At 43.4% G+C, this 20,011-nt stretch overlaps 1 protein-coding gene across 5 annotated transcripts in view; it reads left to right on the top strand.

The window, feature by feature from the left end:
• Positions 1 to 20,011, top strand: part of LOC112254022 — a 29,220-nt gene extending 9,209 nt beyond the window's left edge. The window contains exons 1-5 of one of the 5 annotated variants that reach the window (XM_024426227.2): positions 9,654 to 9,798; positions 16,916 to 17,231; positions 17,595 to 17,861; positions 17,944 to 18,096; positions 18,449 to 20,003. In XM_024426227.2, coding sequence (XP_024281995.1) covers positions 16,931 to 17,231; positions 17,595 to 17,861; positions 17,944 to 18,096; positions 18,449 to 18,618 — 891 coding nt within the window. In that variant the 5' untranslated portion in view covers positions 9,654 to 9,798; positions 16,916 to 16,930 and the 3' untranslated portion in view covers positions 18,619 to 20,003. Of the gene's footprint in view, positions 1 to 9,653; positions 9,799 to 14,478; positions 15,054 to 16,912; positions 17,232 to 17,594; positions 17,862 to 17,943; positions 18,097 to 18,448 lie in introns of those variants that run through there. The other 4 variants (XM_024426228.2, XM_024426225.2, XM_024426226.2 and 1 more) reach the window with 4 other exon arrangements.

Here is a 20,011-nt window from a genome sequence, read left to right as displayed (position 1 = left end):
CGAACTCGTACATAAAATACGATTGGCACATCTGGCATACCAACCAACTCATCAACCAATTCAGTGGCCTTGTGGTTAGTGTCTGCCCTAAGATTGGAAGATTAGGGTTTTGATCCCCAGTCAAGTTATGAAATGCCTCTCTGCTTGGCACTCAGCACTGTGTCCTGTCCATGGGCAGGTTGGCATATATTGGTCACTAGCTGGCACAGCCACAGTCATAAAATCAGATTTTAAACCCAACCTCACCCACACTGCTAACCCTAATGCTTAACCTTAAGTTAAGATCAAAAAAGCCCATTTTTGTTTTTATAGATTTTTATGAGGTAGCCAATTTTTACTTGGCAGCTGGCCCATCTAGTAGAAACCGCTAAGTTCTGCCTCCAGGGCAAGACTCATGACAAATGTCAACCTGCGTCCATAGGGTGTATATGTACTTGTAGACCAAGATGCCTCCCACTATAGAAACAGGCTCCGACAAGGCTTACTTTACTTACATGTGGCATAAGGATCAAAGAGGCAAGAGCCAGCTGGCTCGTCATCATTTATTGTCTCATCTTCTTTACAATCATGACTGTTCTGGACAATATGCAATGCAACTACTGAGATAGATGTGGAATTAGATGCATCATCCAAATGTTTCTCATATTTTTATTTGGCTGGACAAAAACACACTTTTTATGATATGACCTAATCTCAGTTACATATACCCGGTCTTATCAGATCGGCCACACATTAAGATTTATGCACATACTTCAAAGGTTTGCATACAATACGCACGCACTAACTAACAACTCAAGTAGGACTTTGAAATCCTCGCAAAGTAGACATTTCCTGCCCTATAGGTACAGAGAAAAATAGAGAGCCGTCCCAAACACAACCTATAGTACCTGTTTTGAATACTGAGCGAGTTGAATCACAGCCAAAACAATGTAACTTCATACTAATGACAGTTTACCCAAATACTGTAGTACCACAAAAGTAATTTTTATCACTAAACTTAACTTGAATGACAAGGCTTGAGTGATTTTCTGTAGTCAGATGAGGTTGCCATCACTCCTATGCACCTCCCAGACACTCCTATGCACCTCACAGACACACTATCCAAAATGGATGAGGACAGAAGGGTCTGTGTGCGTGCATCCTGGTGAAAGGAGAGGATAGGTGAATCGAGCATGTTCCTAGAGGGGCTTGTGTATTCCTCTGTGGATCAGCAGCCGCCGGTCCCTGCATAAAGACAACAAAGAAAAACACAGTTGGTCAGGACAGAGGAGCATCTCTGAAAATGTAATGTGGAGACCTGCACCACCTATTGAAATGTACCTTTTGGTAGGTGAATCATGTGACAAATGAGGTTCTAAGGTGGTTAGTTTAAAAAAAACATGTCTTCGTATTAATAAAACAACAATAACTGCACCATTTCATTTTAGTAGGAGAGAATGGAGAATTGTTGCATTTACACTTGAGCTGTGATATTGCTGTCAACTTTTGACCATCAGTAGTAATGTTGTCAGTCCTATTAACACCGTCATTGTTCCAACCACAGCCAAGAACGGGGAAGATGGTGGCCACTCATCTGGATGGATAATCTGCATTTTCTCTTCTGAGCAGAAGGGATATACAGTGCAGTTGGGAAGTATTCAGACTCCTTGATTTCTTTCCTTACAGCCTTATTCTAAAATGGATTATCATCAATCTACACACAATACACCCATAATGACTAAGCAAACAGTTAAAAAAAAAGTTTTGCTAATTTATTTAAAAAACAAAACAGATACCTTATTTACATAAGTATTCAGACCCTTTACTCAGTACTTTGGCAGCGATAACAGCCTTGAGTCTTCTTGGGTATGACGCTACAAGCTTGGCACACCTGTATTTGAAGAGTTTCTCCCATTCTTCTCTGCAGATCCTCTCAAGCTTTGCCAGCTTGGATGGGCAGTGTCACTGCATAGCTATTTTCAGGCCTCTCTAGATGTTCTGGATGGGCCACTCAAGGACATTCAGAGGCTTGTCTCGAAGCCACTCCTGCACTGTCTTGGCTGTGTGCTTAGGGTCTTTGTCCTGTTGGAAGGTGAACCTTTGACCCAGTCTGAGGTCCTGAGAGCTCTGGAGCAGGTTTTCATCAAGAAGCTCTCTGTACTTTGCTATGTTCATCTTTCCCTCGATCCTGGCGAGTCTCCCAGTCCCTGCCGCTGAAAAACATCCCCACAGCAAACTGCTGCCACCACAATGCTTCAAGTAGAGATGGTGCAAGGTTTCCCCCAGACGTGACACTTGGCATTCAATCTTGGTTTCATCAGACCAGAGAATCTTGTTTCTCATGGTCTGAGTCCTTTAGGTGCCTTTTGGCAAACTCCAAGCGGGCTGTCATGTGCCTTTTACCTAGGAGTGGCTTCCGTTTGGCCACTCTACAATAAAGGCCTGATTGGTGGAGTGCTGCAGAGATGGTTGTCCTTCTGGAACGTTCTCCCTTCTCCACAGAGGAACTCTGGAGCTCATTCAGAGTGACCATTGGGTTCTTGGTCACCTCCCTGACCAAGGCCCTTCTCCCCCTTACGCTAAACACTGCTCCATATGTAGCAATTTGTGCAGCGCAAGTGCAATAAAGACAACCTAGAAGGTGACCACAGTCATGCAACGTGTTTGAGGTGATCAATTTGAGCAAGGCAAGGTGTATAATTGCTCATCTTAAATCACATAATGAGTAGTTATTTGTAGATCACTTATTCTACGCAGTCCGACTGTAACAAAGACAACATGGAACATGTCCACAGCCTTACTTCCACTGGCAAGTAACAGTAATGTTGAGAAGCAGGGGTTCTTTACCTCACCCTAATCTGTGCAGTGCGGCTGCAATAAAGACGACCTGGAATGTGACCAGTCATGTTTACACTGGGCTTCCCTGTCAGGTAGGTAACAGAGATGTTTAGCAGTCGCGGGTACTCTACCACACACTTCACCACTGTGCTCTCGGTGCGAGTGCTGCTCAGATGGTAGAGACCCCTTTTGGTTGTCCTGGTGACTCGGGTGTACCTTCAGGATACCCCTCCCTGGCCTCACAGTGGTATGTTCCATGAGCAGAGCTTCCTTCACTGATGGGACACTGTAGATGTGCTGTAGTTTGCTGGTGTGGACACTGGGGGGGCGGGGGGATGTTTCCAGGTCATTTACCACTTGTGTTTTGAGTTGTAGATTGGTGGACACAAGTAAAATCTCTGCAAATATGGTACATTTCCTCAAATTTCATAATCATACTGTAGATCCCTCTTTTCATGCAGTGATGAGATGAGGGAATGATTGAACATTCAAATGAACAACGACAAATGAAACGAAGCAGAATCTCATTTTAACTAGAGATATTACTCATTATTATTCAGCCAAAATCTCTCATGTATGACATTAAAGAAGCAATTGAAAACTACTCAGACAGAAGGGAACGGCACCGGCATCACTCACCAGCGATGGTAAGAATAACATTAGCGTATATGAGTTGAGTGGTGGAAGTCTTGTAGTAATGTGTGTAAGTTCCTTCGTCTGTGACAGAGGCGATGAGCAGGGAGCAGTTCCAAACCTCTATGTTTGGAACTGCAGTATCGAAGAGCCCTCACTGCTGCTCGATCATCCTATTTTTCCAAATTCATTGAGGAAAATAAGAACAATCCGAAATGTATTTTTCATACTGTCGCAAAGCTAACGAAAAAGCAGCATTCCCCAAGAGAGGATGGCTTTCACTTCAGCAGTAATAAATTCATGAACTTCTTTGAGGAAAAGATCATGATCGTTGGAAAGCAAATTACGGACTCCTCTTTAAATCTGCGTATTCCTTCAAAGCTCAGTTGACTCTGCACAACTCTGCCAGGACCTAGGATCAAGGGAGACACTCAAGTGTTTTAGTACTATATCTCTTGACACAATGATGATAAATAGTCATGGCCTCTAAACCTTCAAGCTGCATACTGGCCCCTATTCCAACTAAACTACTGAAAGAGCTGCTTCCTGTGCTTGGCCCTCCTATGTTGAACATAATACATGGCTCTCTATCTACCGGATGTGTACCAAACTCACTAAAAGTGGCAGTAATAAAGCCTCTCTTGAAAAAGCCAAACCTTGACTCAGAAAATATAAAAAAATATTGGCCTATATCGAATCTTCCATTCCTCTCTAAAACTTTTGAAAAATCTGTTGCGCAGCAACTCACTGCCTTCCTGAAGACAAACAATGTATACAAAATGCTTCAGTCTGGTTTTAGGCCCCATCTTAGCATTGAGACTGCACTTGTGAAGGTGGTAAATGACCTTTTAATGGTGTCAGACCGAGGCTCTGCATCTGTCCTCGTGCTCCTAGACCTTAGTGCTGCTTTTGATACCATCGCTCACCACATTCTTTTGGAGAGATTGGAAACCCAAATTGGTCTACACGGACAAGTTCTGGCCTGGTTTAGATCTTATCTGTCGGAAAGATATAAATTTGTCTCTGTGAATGGTTTGTCCTCTGACAAATCAACTGTAAATTTCGGTGTTCCTCAAGGTTCCGTTTTAGGACCACTATTGTTTTCACTATTTTACCTCTTGGGGATGTCATTCGAAAACATAATGTTAGCTTTCACTGATATGCGAATGACACACAGCTGTACATTTCAATGAAACATGGTGAAGCCCCAAAATTGCCCTCCCTAGAAGCCTGTGTTTCAAACATAAGGAGGTGGATGTGGAAGTGGGTGCAAACTTTCTTCTATTAAACTTTTAGACAAAACAGAGATGCTTGTTCTAGGTCCCAAGAAACAAAGAGATCTTCTGTTGAATCTGACAATTAATCTTGATGGTTGTACAGTCGTCTCAAATAAAACTGTGAAGGACCTCGGCGTTACTCTGGACCCTGATCTCTCTTTTGACAAACATATTAAGACTGTTTCAAGGACAGCTTTTTTCCATCTACGTAACATTGCAAAAATCAAACTTTCTGCCCAAAAATTATGCAGAAAAATTCATCCATGCTCTTGTTCTGGCCTTCTAGGTTAGACTACTGCAATGCTCTACTTTCCCAGCTACCCGGATAAAGCACTAAATAAACTTCAGTTAGTGCTAAATACGGCTGCTAGAATCCTGACTAGAACCAAAGAAATGTATCATATAACTCCAGTGCTAGCCTCCCTACACTGGCTTCCTGTTAAGGCAAGGGCTAATTTCAAGGTTTTACTGCTAACCAACAAAGCATTTCATGGGCTTGCTCCTACCTATCTTTCCGATTTGGTCCTGCCGTACATACCTACACGTACGCTACGGTCACAAGACGCAGGCCTCCTAATTGTCCCTAGAATTTCAAAGCAAACAGCTGGAGGCAGGGCTTTCTCCTATAGAGCTCCATTTTTTATGGAACGGTCTGCCTACCCATGTCAACTTTTTTAAGTCTTTATTGAAGACTCATATCTTCAGTAGGTCATATGATTGAGTGTAGTCTGGCCCAGGAGTGTGAAGGTGAACGGAAAGGCTCTGGAGCAACGAACCGCCCTTGCTGTCTCTGCCTGGCCGTTCCCCTCTCTCCACTGGGATTCTCTGCCTCTAACCCTATTACAGGGGCTGAGTCACTGGCTTACTGGTAATTTTCCATGCCATCCCTAGGAGGGGTGCGTCACTTGAGTGGGTTGAGACGCTGACGTGGTCTTCCTGTCTGGGGTTGGCGCCCCCCCTTGGGTTGTGCCGTGGCGGAAATCTTTGTAGGCTATACTCGACCTTGTCTCAGGGTAGTAAGTTGGTGGTTGACGATATCCCTCTAGTGGTGTGGGGGCTGTGCTTTGGCAAAGTGGGTGGGGTTATATCCTGCCTGTTTGGCCCTGTATCATCGGATGGGGCCACAGTGTCTCCTGACCCCTCCTGTCTCAGCCTCCAGTATTTATGCTGCATTAGTTTGTGTTGGGGGCTAAGGTCAGTCTGTTATATCTGGAGTATTTCTCCTGTCTTATCCGGTGTCCTGTGTGAATTTAAGTATGCTCTCTAATTCTCTTTCTTTTTTTTCTCTCTCTCGGAGGACCTGAGCCCTAGGACCATGCCTCAGAACTACCTAGCATGATGACTCCTTGCTGTCTCCAGTCCACCTGGCCGTGCTGCTGCTCCAGTTTCAACCTTTCTGCCTGCGGTTATGGAACCCTGACCTGTTCACCGGACATGCTATCTTTCCCAGGCCTGCTGTTTTCAACTCTCTAGAGACAGCAGGAGCGGTAGAGATATGAGAAGCGAACTGACATTTACGCCTGAGGTGCTGACTTGTTGCAGCCTCGACAACTATTTGTCATTATTATTACTTGACCATGCTGGACATTTATGAACATTTGAACATCTTGACCATGTTCTGTTGTAATCTCCACCCGGCACAGCCAGTAGAGGACTGGCCACCCCTCATTGCCTGGTTCCTCTCTAGGTTTCTTCCTCAGTTTTGGCCTTTCTAGGGAGTTTTTCCTAGCCACCGTGCTTCTACACCTGCATTGCTTGCTGTTTGGGGTTTTAGGCTGGGTTTCTGTACAGCACTTTGATATCTCAGCTATATATAAATAAATAAATAAATTGGAAAAAAAACATCTGTCTCATCCTTGACAGTTTTAGACAGAAGAGAAATGCTACATCACAAGCTCCTCAGATTAGGGCTGGCAATTGCCGGGAACCTCATGATACAATATTATCACAATACTGAGGTGTCAATACCATATGTATTAAGATTCTATATGTATACTACATGACCAAAAGTATGTGGACACCTGCTTGTCGAACATTTCATTCCAAAATCATGGGTATTAAAATGGATTTGGTCCCCCATGCGATAACAGCCTCCACTCTTCTGGCAAAAGGGCTATATAAGATTTGGGAACATTGCTTTAGGGATTTACTTCCATTCAGCCACAAGCATTAGTGAGGTCGGGCACTGATGTTGGATGATTTGTCGTGGCTCACTGTTGGCATTCTAATTCATCCCAAAGGTGTTCGATGGTGTTGAAGTCAGGGCTCTGTGCAGGCCAGTCAAGTTCTTCCACACCGATCTCGACAAACCATTTCTGTATGGACCTCGCTTTGTGCACAGGGTCATTGTCACCACTAAAACAGGAAAGGGCCTTCTCCAAACTGTAAGCACAGAATTGTCTAGAATGTCATTGTATGCTCTAGCGTTAATATTTCCCTTCAGTAGAACTAAGGGGCCTATCCCGAACCATGAAACACAGCCCCAGACTATTATTCCTCCTCCACCAAACTTTAAGGTTGTTACTATGCATTCGGGCAGGTAGCGTTTTCCTGGCATCCGCCAAATCCAGATTTGTCCTGCCATATGGTGAAGCGTGATTCACCACTCCAGAGAACGTGTTTCCACTGTTCCAGAGTCGAATGGCGTCATGAAGCTACCGACAAACAGTTATTGTGGTGAAGTTGCTTCCAGAGGCAGTTTGTAACTCGGTAATGAGTGTTGCAACTGAGGACAGAAGATTTTTACACGCTTCAGCACTTGGCGGTCCCGTTCTGTGAGCTAGTGTCACCTACCACTTCACGGCTGAGCTGTTGTTGCTCCTAGACATTTTCACTTTACAATAACAGCACTTACAGTTGACCGGGGCAGCTCTAGCAGGGCAGAAATTTGACAAACTGACTTGTTGGAAAGGTGGCATCCTATGACTGTGCCACATTGAATGTCACTGAGTTCTTCAGTAAGACAACTCTACTGCCAATGTTTGTCTATGGAGATTGCATTTTATACATCTGTCAGCAACGGGTTTGGCTGAAATAGCTGAATCCACTATTTTGAAGGTGTGTCCACATACTTTTGTATACATAGTGTATCACGATTCTATATGTATTAGGATTCGATACTGTGATTTTATTGCAATTTGATGTTCCAAACATATTGATCACTATATTTCTGCTGCAAATGGACAAGAGAGCCTTTCGAAAATTAGTTATGGAGATAAAAGTGCTGAAAACACATTCGCTCACCATTTTAAGAATAAGTTTTAGTTCAGGTACAATCGGCAACAATAGTATCGCAATTTCCCCCTACCCTTCCTCAGATAAGGCTTTTTTGCCCGTCTGTAGGGGTACACTATAGCTTTTTAAGTGCCGCCTCGAAACCTCATTGGGAGATGGTGGCTAGTGTCTGTGTTTACATAACATTTCAAGGAGACATCTTCATATCTTGGCACCACATATAATGTGCTTTCTGCAACCACATGTTTACTAGGTACATATGTGGTTTAACTACTGGCATGTATTTGGGATTGAATTTGTGGTCTTGTGGCTGTGTCAGGTGTCCCTACTTCTTTTCCAGAGTCTATTTGTGTCTAGTTTAATTAAATTCTACCTAGGCCAAACCTTCGACGTGTGATAGACTGTATGCCTACTTTGTATTACCAATGGTATAGTAGGGTATGGTGGGACAGGGAAACGAACCTGAGTCACTGGCATGAAAGGCAAACACCCAACTCATCTTTCCAATAGGGTTAACTCACTTTGTGGGAATTGCAACGTGGCTCGTTACACTGCCCCTCCGAATGGGAAGGCACGTACCCATGATTCGACTACTCAGCCCCCTCACACGTCCGGGCCTTGCGTTCTGATGGCCTCACAACCGCCTTCTGACATCAATGTAGTGAGCACGGGGAAGGGAAGCAAACCTGGGTCGCGAACACTTGGTGGGATCACTTGGTGGGAATTATAATGTGGCCCATGTAGCAAAGATCGCAACAGTATGATTTATTGTATTATGATATTCTGTATTTGAGACCACATCTAGGAATGCTTCTGGGGTTTATTGAAAGAAAGATAGAAAACCAAGGAGCAACCTGTTCTGTTTTGGTGCTTAGCCTGCAATTGTACTGGTGCCATGTTGAAAAATACATATCTGGAATTCTCACAATATGATCCATTTCAATCCCTTTTTTCTGAATTATTTACATGTCTGTATGGCAGAATATAACAGACTTACCAGTGGGGCACACAGAGGCCAACATGCCAACTACTGTCCACATGCTTTTGTTAAACCTACAGCAAAATAATGGAGATAATGAAGACAATAATTCAAACAAACATAATACATACAAGTTTTTGTATAATGACATTGTTAATGTACTTTTAGCCTGGAATCTGCCCGTATAATTTTTTAACTGGCTATATTGAACCTGTTTTACAACACTATGTCATACATAAACAACTTTCAAAAGAAAAACAAACATTTGCGAATGTAGAGGTGCAACTTTCTATGACAACATTAATTGAATCAAGAAATTGTTAAAGATTGACTTCATAAATGCTGTTATTCTTGATTTAATCATTCATAAATAATTTACCTCCACATGACATTGAACAGAAGTAAATGCAGAAACATACCTGTTAGTTGCCCCCGAACAAAATGCAGTTCTTGTAACGGTCAGTCTGATGAGGATGAAAGTGAAGGTATTGAAAGTATCCCTCAACTTTTATGTTGACAGTCATTTGTGATTTGAAATGTCTTACCTGGAAAATAATGGACATCACTGCCCTCGTGTGGTCATGGTGTTCACCCCTCTCATTCGCTGCCGTAGATACAGACAACTACTCTCCAAGATGCATTCATTGCGTGCCATGAGTGATTGACATATTTGTCTACCAATAGTAATACATCATGGAAATGTTCTCGTCCAATCCAGGCAGAGGATATACCAAACCAACCGGAATCAACGTTAAATATAGCATGTAGAACAGTTGCTTTTTCTTGTCATTGCATACTCTGCAATTATAGTAAAAGTGCAGACATCAGGAAGCAGAGCAAATCTAGCTTCGTGTTAAGGTTAGTGTCCTTTAAAAAAAAACCGTTACATTCGGTTTTGTGAAGACTTCTCTTTGGGACTTCTTGATGATAAGATTAGCTTGCTATACAGTAGCTAGCTACCACGGTCACGTGTCAGTTAACCCATTCATAGACGCAAACTAGCTTTAGCGCCTAATTTACGGTATAGTCCAGGGATAGGTGACATAATTGTTCCATTTTATGATACAAGTTTCACTCTTGGTACACTAACACCAGATAGCTTAATGAACATTAGCTAAAGATTGGAGCCAGTCTGGGAAGCCGGTCAGTCAACCAGCCATCCAGATTTCCTGTTAGAAAATAGGTTAAAATAATTTCAAACAAAATGAAAATGACTTTGTAATGTTATTTACTCATTAAATAAACCCCACAGGTAGACAACAATTCTGATCATAAGATACTCGCAAGACCATAATATGTTCCATATTGAGGTCATTTTGACCATATTCCAGCAGCAAATTTCACACACAGCTTGGACATGTTGAAATACGTATGTTTTTGGCTATAAGTGCAATTAATAATAATTTAGTTTAGTAATAATTATTAATAATTTAGTAATTTAGTCCATTACCCCCTGGCGGTCATTTCCAACATGGCTGCTGACAAATAGTCTAATAAACCCAAGATGGGTAACCTGCTTGGATAGATGTCACCAGGGGTTCTCTGCACCGGTCAGAGAGCAAGCTGGCGGCAGAGACAGTGCCAAAGTTCACATATTTATTGAGGACTTGTGGTTGGACATGGTAAAGTTGGATTTGTGTGTGGTTCTGCAACAGAGAAGATGCATTCCAAGCAGGTTGCATAACATAAAAGGTAAAGGTGATAAGGATTACTATTAAACCAATATATCTCAAATAACAAAAATAAGGAAATACACATGGATAATAGGAAATAAACTTTCTCTTAACTTGGACACACACAACTGTAAAAAAAAAAACTGGACAGGATTTAAGTACAAAAAAAGGTGTGAATGAGCCTGTCAGGGAAGTCCTGATAATTAGTGACAAGTGTGTGGCATTGAGAGAAAGGTGAAATCAACTTGGTTGATCAAGTTCATCTCAGTAGATTCCTCCTTTTGATGATCAGCGTGGCAGGTGTGTTGCTACCTACCCTCACCACCTGGGGGCGGCCTGTCAGGAAGTCCAGGATCCAGTTGCAGAGGGAGATGTTTAGTCCCAGGGTCCTTATGAGCTTTGTTGTACGCTGAGCTGTAGTCAATGAATAACATTCTCACATAGGTGTTAATTTTGTCCAGGTGGGAATGGGCAGTGTGGAGTGCAATAGAGATTGCATCATCTGTGGATCTGTTTGGGCGGTATGCAAATTGGAGTGGGTCTAGGGTTTCTGGGATAATAGTGTTGATGTGAGCCATTACCAGGCTTTCAAAGCACTTCATGGCTACAGACGTGAGTGCTACGGGTCTGTAGTCATTTAGGCAGGTTGCCTTTGTGTTCTTGGGCATACGGACTATGGTGGTCTGCTTGAAACATGTTGGTATTACAGACTCAATCAGGAACATGTTGAAAATGTCAGTGAAGACACCTGCCAGTTGGTCAGCACATGCCCGGAGCACACGTCCTGGTAATCTGTCTGGCCCCGCAGCCTTGTGTATGTTGACCTGTTTAAAGGTCTTACTCACGTCGGCTACGGAGAGCGTGATCACACAGTCGTCCTGAACAGCTGATGCTCTCATGTATGCCTCAGTGTTGCTTGCCTCAAAATGAGCATAGAAGTGATTTAGCTCGTCTGATAGGCTCGTGTCACTGGGCAGCTCGCGGCTGTGTTTCCCTTTGTAGTCTGTAATATTTTGCGAGCCCTGCCACATCCGACGAGCGTCGGAGCCGGTGTGGTATGAATCAATCTTAGCCCTGTATTGACGCTTTGCCTGTTTGATGGTTCGTCGCAGGGCATAGCGGGATTTCTTGTAAGCTTCCGGGTTAGAGTCCTGCACCTTGAAAGAGGCAGCTCTACCCTTTAGCTCAGTGCAAATGTTGCCTGTAATCCATGGCTTCTGGTTGGGGTATGTATGTACAGTCACTGTGGGGACAACGTCCTCAATGCACTTATTGATAAAGCCAGTGACTGATGTGGCGTGTTCCTCAATGTCATCGGAAGAATCCCGGAACATGTTCCAGTCTGTGATAGCAAAGCAGTCCTGTAGTTTAGCATCTGCTTCATCTGACCATTTTTTTATAGACCGAGTCACTGGTGCTTCCTGCTTTAATTTTTGCTTGTAAGCAGGAGTCAGGAGGATAGAGTTGTGGTCAGATTTACCAAATGGAGGGCGAGGGAGAGCTTTGTACGCATCTCTGTGTGGAGTACAGGTGATCTAGAATTTTTTTCCCTCTGCTTGCACATTTAACATGTTGATAGAGATTTGGTTGAACTGATTTAAGTTTCCCTGCATTAAAGTCTCCGGCCACTAGGAGCGCCGCCTCTGGGTGAGTGGTTTCCTGTTTGCTTATTTCCTTATACAGCTGACTGAGTGTGGTCTTAGTGCTAGCATCTGTCTGTGGTGGTAAATAAACAGCCACGAAGAGTATAGCTGAGAACTCCCTAGGCAAGTAGTGTGGCCTGCAGTTTATCACAATATACTCTACTTCAGGCGAGCAAAATCTAGAGACTTCCTTAGATTTCGTGCACCAGCTGTTGTTTACAAATATGCACAGACCCCCCTCGTCTTACCGGAGTGTGCTGTTCTATCCTGCTGGTGCAGCGTGTTTCCCGCTAGCTGAATATCCATGTTGTCATTCAACCACGATTCCGTGAAGCATAGGATATTACAATTTTTGATGTCCCGTTGGTAGGATATCAGTTTATTGTCCAATGATTGCACGTTGGCGAGTAATATTGACAGTAACGGCAGCTTTCCTAGTTCTGCCTTCTGCGGGTCCGGACGAAGCATCCGGCTCTTCGTCCTCTGCCTCACTTCCTTTTGCGAAAAATTGGGATGTCTGCCCTGTGGGGTGTTTGGAGAATATCGTGTGAGTCCTGCTTGTTGTTGTTGAAGAAATCTTTGTCTAATCCGAGGTGAGTGATCGCTGTCCTGATATCCAGAAGCACTTTTCTTCCGTAAGATACGGTTGCAGAAACATTATGTACAAAATCATTTACAAATAATGCTGGGAAAAAACACATAATTGCACAACTGGTTAGGAGACCGTAAAACGGCGGCCATCTCCTCCGGCACCGTGGTTCACTACATTCTTAAAGAAAATGATGTACTTTTTACTCCATACATTTTCCCTGGCTCACAAAAGTACTCTTTACATTTTGACTGCTTAGCAGGACAGGAAAATGGTCTAATTCACAACCTTATCAAGAGAACATCCCTGGTCATCCCTACTGCCTTTGATCTGGCAGACTCACTAAACACATGCGTAATTTGTAAATTATGTCTGTGTTGGAGTGTGCCCCTGGCTATCCGTAAATAAAATGATGCTGTCTGGTTTGCTTAATATAAGGAATTTGAAATAATTTATACTTTTGATTCTTAAGGATATTTTAGCAATGACATTTACTTTTGATAATTAAGTATATTTAAAGTACATTTACTATTAAAGTAGTTCTACTTTAAAAAAAAATGTTACCCCCTTTTCTCCCCAATTTCGTGGTATCCAATTGTTAGTAGTTACTATCTTGTCTCATCTCTACAACTCCCGTACGGGCTCGGGAGAGACGAAGGTCGAAAGCCATGCGTCCTCCGAAACACAACCCAACCAAGCCGCACTGCTTCTTAACACAGTGCGCATCCAACCCGGAAGCCAGCCACACAAATGTGTCAGAGGAAACACCATGCACCAGGCGACCTGGTTGGCGTGCACTGCGCCCGGCCCGCCACAGGAGTCGCTAGTTGTCCCGGTTAGGGAGCCAAGCCCTTCCTAACCGGGACAACGCTAGGCCAATTGTGCGTCGCCCCATGGACATCCCGGTCGCGGCCGGCTGCGACAGAGCCTGGGCTCGCACAGCTAGCAATGCGATGCAGTGCCCTAGACCACTGCGCCACCCGGGAGGCCCTACGTAGTTCTACTTTTACTCAAGTATGACAATTGGGTACTTTTTTCACCCCTGATCATGAGGTACTGTACCTCAGGGGAGCAATATCTCGAGACTTCCTTAATATTAGACATTGCACACCAGCTGTTATTGACTAATAGACACACACCACCACCCCTCGTCTTACCAGAGGTAGCTGTTCTGTCTTGCCGATGCACGGAAACCCAGTGTCGTCGTTCATCCACGACTTGGTGAAACTTAATATATTAGTTTATAAGATATTCTGTTGGTAAGATAGTCTCGAATGGAGCTCATCCAGTTTATTCTCCAGTGATTGCATGTTGATCAATAGAACGAATGGCAGGTTACCCACTGGCAGACTAATTCTCACAAGGGACTCGAATCTGCGTTGATTTTTTAATTAGAGAATAATAATTCACTTTTTCAATGCTAGTTAAGGATACTATAGTATCACATTTTACGTTGGATTCATTAACTACAAAAAGCTAAGAAGTGTTTTCATTTAAATTTTGGTGGTACTCTGTGCACACACCAGTGGCGTGTTTTCATGGATGCCAAGGGAAGCCAGGATTCCCCAAAGAATTTACAACAAAAAATCATTTGTAAAAAATTAAATAATAATCATTTATCTTTTGTCTCTCTGTGTTTCATAAGTGTTATTCAACAAGTTGAATGTATCTCACTGGAGCATCCGAGCGAACAAAACAGTTATCTATTTGATGCTGTCTGGTCAAAATAGAGTATTACATTGTTGCAAGCATTTGGCCTCCCTTTATTAAATAATAGCCAACCAGCATTGAGATAAAGTGAGTGATCTCAGCTGTGAATGGTCATAGTGTGCCAAAAAAAAGTGTCAAAGGAAGCCAGTTTGGATTTGGCTTCAGAGCAATCACATCAGAAACCAAACATAATGGAGATAGGAATTTTGACTTTTTTTTTAATGCGATTCTGATCCAACCATACATTCCTACATTGTGCCCTGACCATACACTGACCTGAGAGGATGGAAGTTCAACATATAGCTAGATGTAGTATGCTAATGTTTACTAGCTGGCCTGGCGCATTGTTGCTCCTGAAGTTAAGTTAGGCTAGCGAGCAAGCATTTTAGCCAGGTAGCCTAGGACAACAAAAACTAAAAATGTGTACTGTATGAGAGAGTCATAGACTGTTTAGGCAACATGAAAGAAAAGGACGGCATTGGCATTTCTACAAGTAGGGTGAGTCAACATGTTTTTTCTACTTGCACACACACACTCACACACACACACAAATCAGAACCATGGACGGCCACACCATATTTAGTTTAAGTTGATTGGACTTAATCGTTTTTGGTATCTTTTAGTTGTCACTGTATTAGACTAAGCATAGGTGTTTAGATGATGTTGAAGTTGAGATGGTGCTGGAAGAGTGGCGGCAACTCCTGTTTTCTTTGTGACTTGCGGTAACTCTCTATGGTTCTAAATTTAGTTGTTTCGTAGTCCGAAAATGTCAGAAACATTACCTTGCTTGACCTTGCTGTAGGTCATGTAACTGCTTGTTACATGCCATATGTTTTGTGGACTTCACCGGACAGATGTTGCTCTCTGGTTTTGTAATGAAACAATTGTGTGGTTGAATTTATTTTGCCACTGTGTCATCTTATTGTCTTGGCCTTAGGCCTATATATCCCAGTGTCAATGCGTGTATGAACTAACAGGTTATAGTGGGGGGCTTGGCTTTTGGGGGGGCTTGGCTTCCACAGTGATGTTACTCACGCATCACTACTTGGGTGGAATCATTGAAAAGAATGCAGGACAACCGGATGATTTTGCTGGACATTCCCTGAACATTTTAGCCTATATTAATAAAAACATTTGGCAGTTAGGCCTACTGTCCTCTTCAAGTTTAGCTGGAATTTCAGCCGAAAGGATTTAAGAAATATGATTGGTTGACAATAGGCCTATCTGTGACATTGGCCTACTTCTCGTCTTGCGCAGAATATCAAATCTCAACAACGATTGGAGAAGTGTTTAACATTACCAGTAGGCTTAGACTACCACATCCTTATGATATATATATTTTTTTGTGACTGCAAGAGACAAGTTGTAATGTGTGACTAAAATAAGAGACAAATTAACCTTTTTTCTAAATTAGTGTTGTTTGAATTTGTTGATAAAATGTCGGACATGATTGTTTTGTTGCGGGACAAAGGGTCAAAATGCATGACTGTCCCGCACAATCCGGGACATGTGGTCACCCTAACCGCTACTGGCACACACAAGCTTGTAGCTCTGGTCCAATGTTAAGCCAACTCTCAGAAGTTCAGACATTGAACGTTCCTTCCACATCATCGTATTTTCGGGAACAAAAAAAATATATATATATAACGATTTTGGAGGTTTAAAAAGTAACAGTAAGGGACGATATAAGCCGTTACTTGTTTTGGTTCAAACTGGTTCAGAACTTTATTTTGCTGGTTGGAACAGTACTGGAACGGAACCCAAAAAATTGTTCTGTTCAAAATGAAACAATTGGGAAATGATTTGGAATCCAACCCTTGGTGTAAACGGAAGAAGGACGCAAAACATTTCTTAAGCGGAAGCAAACGGAACGAATTGGGGAGGGATCGACCTGAATTTGTCCAATACAAACTCTAGTTTTAGTTGCAACTGTTTGGCTAATGATTACACCTTTGTTGTCACTGAAAAATACTGTCTTCTGCAACTGTAAAACAGTGGACAGTAAGTGCATATTTTGCATTTGTGAAATAATTATTTTGATGTGATATGTTTTCTAAAACCGTAGGCCATTTGAGAATCTATTTAAGTTTAGATGGTGTATTTGGCTGTTTTGGCTGCCAGAGAAAATTTGTCTTTTAAATAGAACATGTACTGTAAGGTAGTCTATTATTGGGCTACTTGTCAGTATTCCCCAAATGTAGATTCAGATCAAAAGGCTCTGTGTGCGATTCTCACCGACCTAGCATAACTATACAACTCATAACAGTGATTCTGATAAGAGTCTGTATCGGTCAAGCATATCAATATGCAATGCCGTCTAAAAAATAAATATGATCATCATATAAGTCGTTTTTCAGCAGGTGTGGATTGTGAAGATGGAGGGAGAGCATCCTCATGAGGAGAAGCAGACTGAAACGGCTTGCTGTGTATCCCAATGTCCCAAAGATGGAGAGGAAAGGCAGGGACAAGGGGCTATGTTATGGTCAATCCAGGAGGCAGTGGAGAGGCAGACCATGCAGATAGGAGCGTCCGCCTGTGGGGCAACGGCCGTAGTGGACGTCCTACAGGCCCTCGGCATCATTGTGGCACCCGAGACGGCTGACCGGTGTGTGCGGACGTGCCTGAGGAGGAACGAGGCGCCGCTGCCCGATTACCTGTTCTCCCGGAGCGAGGCTGGTATTGACCGCTTACTCTCCTTGTTCTTTTTAGCTAACAACCGTGCACTGTTTTCACAATAATCACCTGACCACAATCTAACCTAATTACCACAATTTATGACAAGAATCTTTGGCCCCAACCCTGATTTGACTTAACACAACAGCCAACCACAACACTCATCCAGCAGTCTACTCTGACCACAACCCTTAGAACTTCCTCATTATACCACAATTTCTCTAACTGGACCACAGGCCCTCAACCATGACCACCAAATGCTCTGTTAACTGTGTTAACAACTGTGTGTTTGTGTGTTTCTGTATTTATTTTCCACTGTTGTATATCTGTGATACACCCTCCTCTCTGTCTCTTCCCCTCTCACAGGCGCCACACATGCACAGCTGATAGCTGGGGCGGAGCAGGCCAGTGGTGGGCGCGTGCTGGGTCGCCACTTCCCCCTCCACCCTCGCCGGCGGGTGAGGCTGGTACCCTGGCTGGCACAGTGGATCCAGAAAGGGGCAGTGCCCGTGGCCACCATGAACATGCAGCTGGCAGTGCCAGAGGGAGAGGAGGTGCCCGACGCATGGCACCACCAACTCATCTTTGGGGTCGGACCCGACACTGTCTATATGACCAACCCCCTGGATGTGGGTAAGTCGTGTGTGTGTGTGTGTCTGTGAGTGTGTGTGAGAGAGTATAGCCTGTGTGTGACTTCATGCATTCTATGTCCCAGTGAGTGAGCGGGAGGTGCATCAGCGACTCTGCAGTGAATCTGTGTTGCTGATACGTCGAGAGGATGTGCTGCTGAGATTGACAGCTGACGCCCCTCTGTCTAGCCTATCAGACGACCAGTCTGACCCACGCTGGAAAGCCCTGGATGTGGAGGGTGAGGGAGAGATTTCACTGCTCTCTGTTACTCTGGTCATGTTCCCCTGCTCAGATCTTGCATGCATCAACCAATTGTTGTGTGCCACGTCATCGACTGTGTTATGTAAAATACCTATCCAGCCATTTTAAGATCTGTGTCAGTAACGCCTGGGCACAGGAAGGTGCCCTATGTGTGTGTGTCTCTCTCTCTCTCTCTCTCTCTCTCTCTCTCTCTCTCTCTCTCTCTCTCTGTCTCTGTCTCTGTCTCTCTCTGTCTCTGTCTCAGAATAACACACAATTTAGTTCTACCAAAGCAGGATGTCAATGACGCGTGTGTGCACACCTGTGCGTGTGGTCCTTTACTCCCTTAGGTCAATTGAGGCAGATGATTCGTGAGGAAGACCATGATGATGAAGATCAGTTTAGGATGAGCCATGTCGTGATCCCCGCAGCGTACAGTTCAGGTGTGACAGTCTTCGCCCTCAGAGACTCAGACCAAGGACGGGAGCTTCTCCACACCCCTGAACTCCCTTTGCTTTGATATGGCTGGACAGTGGACACATCATTACCAAAAATCTTGCTCTGATTGGACAAAGCATCTTTGACCTTCCCGCTATTGTTACATGTATTCGGTGAGGGGAAATGTTCAGAAACTGGTGATAGAAATGTCATTAATAGAGCTAACATGGTTCCTTATTCTACAGGTAAGAGAGGCTTGTCTGTTCTACATATTATATTTCTATCTGAACATCCAACAACGTTGCACCCTGCTGAATGTGCCCCAGGCGTATTCAGTGAGGTGAAGCACTCAAAAACAAAAAAGAAGCACTCAAAAACTATAGAATTGATAGAGCTGACTCAATTTCCTATTCAGACACAACTCATAATTCTGATATGTCTATCTATAATATTGGCCAGTCATGTTGTACACAATACATTTTTTATCTGAACGTTCAGTAACGTTACTCCGACCTGAACGAGGCCCTGCTGCTGTACAGTAGGATATCCGTCCCTGACAGTAATACTTTGTTTGAACACTTTTCTGGGTCGTATTCCCTGACATCAAGCAGAAGAAAATTAACTGAAACAGGGAGTGACTCCCTGAACTTACCCAATAACAAACATTCATTTTCCTATTCCATTGCATAACGTTTTGCTACATGCACTAATGAATATGACCCTGATCTTATGTGTGTGATGTTAAGAGTAGCCTACTTGATGTATGCCCCTGCACCAGTGGAGGCTGCTGAGTGGAGAACGGCCCATAATAATGGCTAGAACTGCGCAAATAGAATGGCACCAAACACATAGAAACCATGTGTTGGATGGACTTGATACCATTCCACTAATTCCGCTCCAGCCATTACCAAGAGCCCGTCCTCCCCAATTAAGGTGCCACCAACCTCCTGTGCCCTGCACATTGAAATGGTGCACGGTTTGAAACCCTGTCTTCTGCAGTAGGACAATCAACCCTAATGCGCCACTCTGTGCAATACCAGATAAGCTAAATCTGTGGCACTGGGATGTAAAATGTGATGCTGTGCTCATCTACACAGATACAGATTAGGTGTATATCGTGAGTGTGCTCATGATTTGCAGTTTTCTGTACTCAAGATTTTTGGCTACCACTTATTTGGCCAGTTTCCCAGACACAGATTAAGCCTAGTCCTTGACTAAGAATGATGTTCATTGGAGATTCTCCATTAACAGTAGCAGTTGAGTCCAGGACTAGGCTTGATCTGTGTCCAGGAAACCAACCAAATATGAAACAATGTTTAAATCAATCAACATGCATCTGTTGTCGTTCCAGGTTGTGATGTTTGTCATTGTTAACTCCCTTTTATTTGTAAGCTATCAAAATACATAAAGAGTCACAAGACCTATATATAACAACTCCCAGTCATTTATTGGGTAAAACACCAAAGTTTCGGCAT

The sequence above is a fragment of the Oncorhynchus tshawytscha genome, linkage group LG07, assembly GCF_018296145.1.
Source record: "Oncorhynchus tshawytscha isolate Ot180627B linkage group LG07, Otsh_v2.0, whole genome shotgun sequence".
NCBI classification, from domain to species: domain Eukaryota; kingdom Metazoa; phylum Chordata; class Actinopteri; order Salmoniformes; family Salmonidae; genus Oncorhynchus; species Oncorhynchus tshawytscha.
This window is presented reverse-complemented; position numbering and strand designations above follow the sequence as displayed.